Genomic DNA, 9,154 nt, shown 5'->3' with positions numbered 1-9,154 from the left:
GGCAGTTTGCTTCAATCAGTACCTTTATTTTGTTTTCATTAGCTTCAACTGGCCATCCAGAATGTGGTGCATCTTCAATATTGAAATTGCCAAAACAAAATTTTGTAAACCAGTTTTGGCACTGTCGTTCTGTCAATACATCTTCTCCATACACGTCACACAATTTTTTTCTCGCTTGAACAGCATTCTTACCTTTTCGGTAATAAAAGAGCAAAATATGCCGAAAATGCTGCTTTCGATCTTCCATATTTGATGGGACACAAAAAATAAACAATTGCACAGAATCAAACAAAATTTTTTTCAAATAAGCTTTAAAATGCTAGCTGTCAAAATACATAATGATAATATGGTTTAGAATGAAAATGGCAGAAAAAATATGACTAACCCGTCTAGTGGTAAAAAAAACGAAATTACTTTCCGAGCAACTCAATAAATTTCTATACTACATGTAAAAAAAGAAGATAACATTGCTATTGCATATTCAAATATAAATTTGTATATGCATATTTCCTATGGAAGTGCTGTATTGTTGAATATGGGATAGCTTCCATGGCCAAAATATTTGAATTATGTAAAGCAGCCAGATTACAGGCATTCATGCATGTGCTATACAGAGCACCAAGCTCTTGCGGTTTAGCTCGTGAATTCTACACACCAAAATATCATATAATGCTTCCAATGATTCTATCCAGTGCTGGCACAGCTTCCCTATCATCAAATGTCACCACATACCACTGAAATAAACACTTCTAAAAAACCAAAAATTCCAGCAAATAACAAAACTTTAATGATTAAAAAAGCCTTCAGTCATATTTAATGGTCATCATCATGTTTACATGTTTTAGAGTGTAAATTGGAATTTACAAATTTTAAAACGGATGGAATACTTGAGCACCTCAAAGATGATATAACTGTTCAGTAAATGTTCTTAGTAAATTTCGAAAAAAGATTTCCAATGTGTTTTTATTAGCTTCAAATATTTTTCATTTTTTTATACATTTTTTATACCTTAGATTTTTTTGTACATCCTGTCAAGTCTATAAACCAATGTTAATTAAAATGCTACCAGAGGATCACATCTATCACCAATGATTCATCATTTCTTTATTCATAAATTATACATTATTAATAGATTAAATAATGAGATTAATGAGATAGATTTAATAATATAATGAGATTAAAATTATTGTTTTTGACTGTAGTCTGTGAATGAAACATTCTAAGAATAAATAAAAAAACTGTCTTATTCAGAAGCAAATCCAGTGGTCTTTCCAATGTAGGGAATAGAAATCCAGTAGGTTTTATTAAGGAATGATATGTATTCCTTTTGTCTCTTGCTAAATATCTTTAATTCTTTAAGAATATTTATAATCATATACAATCCATTTAATTCTAAAAATAAAAATTAATTAGATTTAGGTAATGTTATATATATATATATATATTTCATGTTAATGTATAATTACAATATTATTTTTTTGCTAAACGAGATATGTATTCATTGCTAAACGTGATATGTTTTTATATTTTTTGCTAAACGTGATATGTATTTATTGCTAAACGTGATATGTATTCATATTTCATTACTACATATAATAATACAATAAATCTCTGCTAACTCAGACTAGTAGGGGTAAAAGTTGTCTGAATTTAAGAAAGTGAGTTAGCAGGGTGTTTTCTCCACAGTCAGTTCTATACAGAAGTTTTTACTGAACTTTAGTAGGTTACACTTCTGAATTTATTATACAGAAAATGAGCTCAAAAAATTTTGATAGTACAGTATACAATGTACAGTCTTTAGTAACTTACTGACTATAGTAGTATAATGCATGATATTGCAAAGACTGGATATTGAAAACACTCAATAATTATAACTTTTCTATTGTCAAGAAACTTTAAATTACTATACAATTTTTGAAAAATTTATTCAAAGTATGCAAAGTCCAAGTTGTTAGGTCCAAGTTAACAAGGATTTAGTATATTTTATTTAAATTTATTAGAATTAAAAATAATTAACAGGTATTTGCACCTGTATTTTTCATTGTTTTTACTTTTATTATTAAATTTGAAATGTTATTATGAAAGAAATTGAATACATATTTTTTATTTAAAGATATCCACTGATTGTACAGTAAACTAATTCAACAATACAATTAACTGTGTTTCATTTGATACTTTTATCATACATTATGTCTACATATCAAAAATTGATAAATTCTAAAATAAATTTATAATTATTAAATTCTTTGTTATTGCCATGATTAATTTTAATTTAGAGTATTTACAATACAACTATAATTATTCTTTGTGCTTAATAACAAAAATGTTGAAATTAGACTTGCAATACTTTAATATTTTTATAAATTATAATAATTATATAGATAATTATGCATAAACAATTAATAAGTATATCAAAACAAAAAATACTACATTTAAAAAAATGATAATATTTACATTTTATTAAGTCTGATGATATACAGTGGTGCCTCGTATAATGGACGCTGCAAACAACAGACTTTCTGTTTGGCCATTACATGAGGTAAACAATGGTCTTTCTGCGAACAAGTGCGAATGATGTTTTCACTCTTTTGCTGTTGCCAATGACAATCTGCTATTTTTATAATATATTAGTATTATTAGTATATCTGAAGTACAGAGCTCCTGTTGGGATTCGGCTTGCTCTCTTGTTTATTATGTACATCACCTCAGTGCAGGGTATTTACATTTATTCAAGTGTTGTGCAAATCATGGCTTCTAAAAAAACAGAAAGGTGATTTCAATTGAAACAAAGCAAGACATCATCAGGAGTGAAAGTTGACAAAACTTCCTTGTCAAATGGGGAGAGGTTAAGGAGTTTACCAACACACATTATCCAAACAGAGCTGAGGCCAACAGGATCAATGATCTCTACAATGACACCTTTGCCTGTCATTTCTGACAGGTGTTGAAGAAGAGAGAGAAACAGACCACCTTGGACATGTTTTTCAAGAAGCAAGCTGCCAAAAAACAAAGGATGGAGCAAGAGGAGATGACCCTGCAAGCTTCGGTAGCCTCTCCTGAATCTGACTCCGATTAAAAAACAATAAAAAGAGACCTGCTGCAATGTGTAAAAAGTCTGTATCTGTATGAATGTGTAAAGAAAGTGTTCCTCTTCCTCCTCCTCACATCTGACTACCCAGCATAATTGATGACTGCTCCATTTTCATTTTTTTATGGTAAAGTACGGTTATTTTATGCTATGGAATGAATTATATGTTTTAACAGGTATTTCTAAGGGAAAATGCATTTTGTATAACGGACTTTTCACTTAACGGACATGCACCTGGAACGGATTAAGTACATTATATGACAGACCACTGTATTTGATTTACCACATAATATTATGAGTTATTCATAAGTACAAGAATTTATAAACAGTAAAAGTGTAATGAAATATCTAAATATATCTAATGAATTTTGATTAAAAATTGATATATAAATATATGTATTAACGGAAACACATATAGAATCTGAATTTTACTATTGTGTTTCACTAAGAATGTCTATTATTTTTCTTGAAATTTTTATTTAAATTAGTGTTTAAAAAAATGCAGTTAATTTGAATTTTTTAAACATTTATTTAAATACAAACTAAATTTCTGAGTTGAGGCTAGTATATCTCACATTTTCAAAATTAAACTTGAAAATTGAAAGTAACATATAGTAACTGATATATATATAAATAAACATCAACTCACAGCCCGAGTAGATAATAACAACAGCAAACGATCGGGCTATAGCCATATTATAGCCCGATAATTAGGCGATCGTTTGCTGTTAGTAACTGATATAGAAAGTGCATGCTCTTGCAAAATTATCACCTGCTTCATAGTTTTAGTGACATTTGCATTCAAGATAGAAAAGTTCTTTATGCTTTTATAATGTCTAAAAATAGAATGAATATAAGTTTGACTTTAAAAATTAAAATAATTAAAGGAATGGAAATGAAAGTAAAAAGAATACATGATATAACTAACATATATTCATATGAAATATTAAAAGAAAAATATTTTCCATCTATATTTGATATGAATGTAAAATAATTAATGTAGTAAACAAGTATAAATTTGTTAAAACATGTGTACAAATGAATTAGACATGTTATATGTCTAATTCATTAAACAGAGTAAGCAATACATTTGTTATAAATGAAGAGCTTTTTAATGTAGAAGATGTGGTTTCTGTATTTTCAAATTCTGTGTGTAGCGTCTTTGTAATCCAAACATTAATTTTGGTAGACGATCAAACAGCAATTAGTTAGGAAAACATTACGGTTTATTTAAAAGAACACTTTGTGGGAATATTCCCACACATGTCTATACTGTACCATTATATAACATCACTGAAGAGGGGTTGGGAATACAAGCCAACCCGAAATGCGTCTGAATTTTTTAAAAAGTGTTCTTTTAAATAAACTGTAACGTTTTCCTAACTAATTGCTGTTTGATCATCTACCAAAATTAACGTTTGGATTACAAAGACGCTACACACAGAAGAGCTTTTTATTAATACATTTAAATTTATTTTGAACACGAGAAAAGTATTATTAACTTTGCAAAGATTGATTATCCTGATGAGATATTATCGTACATATAATTATTAATATTATGTTTGAATATATTGGTTTTACGTGTCAATGTTATAGATGTGGTTTAAATATATTGATTGTTTTCCATCTTTTAGATTATTAGTGAAAAAAGATATTCAACTAATAATAATCTCTCTCAAGATTCAAAGTTGCTTGAAACTGTCAAGAAAGAAAATGAAGAAAATATTGAGAAACAGATAGAAGAAAATGATAAATTTGATGCAAAGAGGAAAATTTCAGGTATCTTTTGGAATTAAATTTAGTAATGAGTAATTTTTCTGATTTAAGTAACCGTTTCAATTATAAGAAAGTTAAAAATCACATTATATCTTTTATTGTATATATGTACTGTATATTATTTTTTAAGTTTTCTTGATATAAAATTTATTAAGAAATATAATTGAATTAAACTACACCAATGAATTGAATTAAATAGATTTTTATACTCAAGTAAGAAACAAAGTAAGAATATTTTTTTCTTGACAATGATTAAACCTTGTCTGTTCATTAATCCTTAAACAAGTACAAATCTCTGGCTTAGAACAATATTTCTTTATTTTATATTTTTGTTACATCATTGATGATAATATACATTTTAGATCTATTCAACTGTCATATTCAAAGAATTGTCTAAAATTTGGCACTATGTTCAAAATTTAACGAATAAATTGCTAAGTTGAGGAAACTAATGATTTATTTGAAAAGTAATGTTTTTGGACCTACAGTATTTGGTTCATCATCAACCCTTTATGCATTCAAATTCTTCCTTATTCACTGTAATGTAATGTTTCTTCAATCTTTTAATGGAATTTTCTTTTCTTAACCAACAAATTTTGTTTTTTTTGAATTCTGTTTCATATTTTAACATTTTACAAACTATCAATCAACATTCAAAATATATAGTTGCATTTAAATCATCAGTTTACAATTGCAATTATAATTTATTAGTAAACTATCTATATTATAATTTTCTTAATTATTAAATACTGTTATAAAGTTAGCTACTTATATGTGACTAAATTTTTCTTGTAAGGATTGATATGTAGTCTGACAGCAATGTAGTACTGAAACAACAGAGTTCCACTATGTTTGTCATCCTTCACCTGGCTAGACATTGAACTAGTTTTAGACTGACACACACTTCTGGCCTAGAAACACAACTTCAAAGTTGAATGATATGCAACTTTGATGTTTCCAACATCACACCATGTCAAGTTAGCTACTGATCAGAGTTTGACTATAAACCAGACAATGTTCTTGTCAACTCCAGCAATGACTAGCAGCCTTGAAACTTCATACTGCCATTGGACTGTAAACCCTTCTTAAATTTAGGTTTAAAGAAAGTTTGAATACATTTACAAAAGGAATTCACAAGGATTTGTGGATTATTTTGCTGATAAATGTAATCTGTGGTTATATATAAAATTTTTAATCGTATATCAGAAAGATAACTTTCAAGGAAAGGAAACTAAATGACTATGTCAGTTTTAAATATTTCATGTTTAAAATAAAAGTTTGGGTGAAATTAAACCTGTACATAGTAGTCAAAAATCCTTGATTTTAAGCAGTTTCAAGAAAAAAAAAGGGAACAATTTTAAGTTATTGGATTTATATTCTCAAGTACAAATATGTTTATAAGAGTGTTTGGCATAGTAGTTAAGTTCTGTTCTATGAGTCTTCATCCCATGGTTGTTCTGGGTTTCATTCTCAATTTTTTTAAATTTTATTTTCAGTTTTTTTAATGTTTATTTTCAAAGGAATGGTGGGTTGCGTTTTTCCATCGTTGAATTACAGCAAAACCTAGTATTGTAGCCATTTTTCTTATCTGGCCATGCCTGAAATTCCTCTTCAAAACTGCATAACTTAAGTTTTAATATAAATCAAACCCCATATTGGGGTCCCTCACTTAGGTGCCTAAGATAGGAGCATCCAAAAATGACATTTATTCCTGTTTAGTGGCAACAGAACAAGAAAACCCTGCATGCCTAAACCCAAAATATTGTTTAAAATGTTTTAAATGAATTGAGCTTTGTTGCTCTAATTTTGGAACAGATTGCTGAGATGCTCACTGGAGATGAGAATATAGTTGAGCTTTGAGGTCCAGTGGTGCGTTAGAGATGTTAAAGATTACTTATTCAAAGTGTGGGATTATACACCCTCTTTGAAAAATGACATTCAAATAAAATAAATCTTAACTTATATTTAGCAAATATATTTATTCTAGAATTATTATATTTATTATTGTGTTAATATAGCTGTAAACCATTAGTGTCAACTTGACTGATNCAAAACTGCATAACTTAAGTTTTAATATAAATCAAACCCCATATTGGGGTCCCTCACTTAGGTGCCTAAGATAGGAGCATCCAAAAATGACATTTATTCCTGTTTGGTGGCAACAGAACAAGAAAACCCTGCATGCCTAAACCCAAAATATTGTTTAAAATGTTTTAAATGAATTGAGCTTTGTTGCTCTAATTTTGGAACAGATTGCTGAGATGCTCACTGGAGATGAGAATATAGTTGAGCTTTGAGGTCCAGTGGTGCGTTAGAGATGTTAAAGATTACTTATTCAAAGTGTGGGATTATACACCCTCTTTGAAAAATGACATTCAAATAAAATAAATCTTAACTTATATTTAGCAAATATATTTATTCTAGAATTATTATATTTATTATTGTGTTAATATAGCTGTAAACCATTAGTGTCAACTTGACTGATTACTCTGTTAGTTTCAGACATAATTACCTCATGATAACTATTCGCACTGCAAAGAATGCATTTTAATTATTTTGGTAGTAAGAAGAAAAACAATTATTTATTTGTTCAATATTTCTATACAAAATTTGATTGTATTTTGTAAAAATATAACTTAATGTAATGATGTCTTAGGGTGTTAAAAACAACTTTTTATTCAAAATTGCAAGTACACAAATATGGATTCCAATTGAATCAGCTTGATAAGGATAGTTGTAAGCTATCAACAGTAGTTGCAATTTTGAATAAAAAGTTATTTTTAATGCTGTAAGACAGTATTAAAAATTCATCATAACATTACATCAATATTTGGCATGAAGTGCAGTTAAAAATATAACTATATAAATCAGTGCTGGCTGAAAATGTTAATAAATAAAAAGTTTTGCTGCATTTTCTGATTTTTGAGTCCTGTCACAGCAGTTTTCAATTTGATATTTACTTCTATGTATGCAATTAGATTTATTAATAGAAACACTTAGGTTGTCTATTGTGTATGAGTGAGGTAATGAATGTGTTTGTGATACAGTGGCCATAATTGGGTCAGTGCTATGTTTGCCACTGATGCAAGGGAGACTGTGGCAAATTTTTTGAACTTGGTATCATATTGTGAATGTGTAACAATCATTTTTGTTTTCTCCACAGAAATGGATGTGCTTATATATCTAAAGCAAGGTGATTATAAATCATTTGCCCTACATGGGGAACAGATATTGTTCAGCAACTGTCCACTCTGTTTGTGGGTCACTTTTTGTTTTTCTTTCCATTAACCTTACTGGCATAGGTAGCCCTACTGAAGGCTTATGCTTCTCCCACTATTGCTCTATGGTTCATTGGAACTGTTGAACTCTAACACCTCAACAAGATGGTGATTAGTGAGAGAATTGTTTTTATTATGGTGGTGTTTGTGGAGTGTATCCTACTCTGTTTATATACCAGTTGAATGCTATGCTAGACTAAAGTCAAAGTATAGCTAAAGAAAAAATGTTGCTTTGTTTACATGTTATTTGTGAATGTATCTCTATATATACAATAAATCCACAAACCCAATATTTAATTATGCCAATGATCTGCCATATTATTGGGCTATAATAAGACTCACGTAATAATTAGATATAAAATAATTTGACTAGAGGTGGACACTTATGCTGCTATGATAATTTTAATAATTGTAAATAAATTAACTTTAATTTAAAATGTTATGGAAGAAAAGAATACATCCAGAGTGGAAGTTGAACCCACAACTCCTGCTTACCATGCAGATGTATTGCCAGTTACTCTACCTAGGCTTCTATCTGATCTTTGGATGGAGGTCAGGTAGTGTAACTGGCTGTATCTGTGTTTAAGAATTTCTTTCCTAAGTGATGTGTTTAGTATAGTAGCTTTCTGAAGTATGATACCTGTGTAAGAAAGGACTACTGACACAATAAGTATTTTATCTATTCTCCACAGATGCTTTATTTTGTAGGCAAATTCTGAGTGTTTACTAATTTTTTCAGTGTATGTATTTTGTATGTTGTGAGTTCTTGGTATTATTATTATATGTTGGGTTTAGTGGGTTATACTCGGTACACACCGGTGGCTGTGTACTATGCGGGACCAGAGTCAAGGCATAGCAACCAAAACAAAACTAAAATTAAATGTGTGTGTCAGTGTCAGTGTCTGTATTAAGGAATTTCCTAACAATATGGCATGTATTCAATATAGTGGCCTTCTGTAGTGTGATGTATGTATTTCTACTCAATTGTAATGTTCCCAGGCTTTTGTGTAGC

General features: G+C 29.1%; 1 protein-coding gene across 1 annotated transcript in view; it reads left to right on the top strand.

Moving 5' to 3' along the window:
- LOC111632059 (probable ATP-dependent RNA helicase DDX52) overlaps positions 1-9,154 on the top strand; it is a 59,419-nt gene that overhangs the window by 6,889 nt on the left and 43,376 nt on the right. Inside the window, exon 2 of the mRNA XM_023376414.1 lies at positions 4,723-4,867. Within this exon, the coding sequence (XP_023232182.1) occupies positions 4,723-4,867 (145 nt within the window). The remainder of the gene's footprint in view (positions 1-4,722; positions 4,868-9,154) is intronic.

This window comes from Centruroides sculpturatus, unplaced genomic scaffold, assembly GCF_000671375.1.
Source record: "Centruroides sculpturatus isolate CEXI.00-Female unplaced genomic scaffold, Cexi_2.0 scaffold707, whole genome shotgun sequence".
In the NCBI taxonomy this organism is placed as follows: Eukaryota; Metazoa; Arthropoda; class Arachnida; order Scorpiones; family Buthidae; genus Centruroides; species Centruroides sculpturatus.
This window is presented reverse-complemented; position numbering and strand designations above follow the sequence as displayed.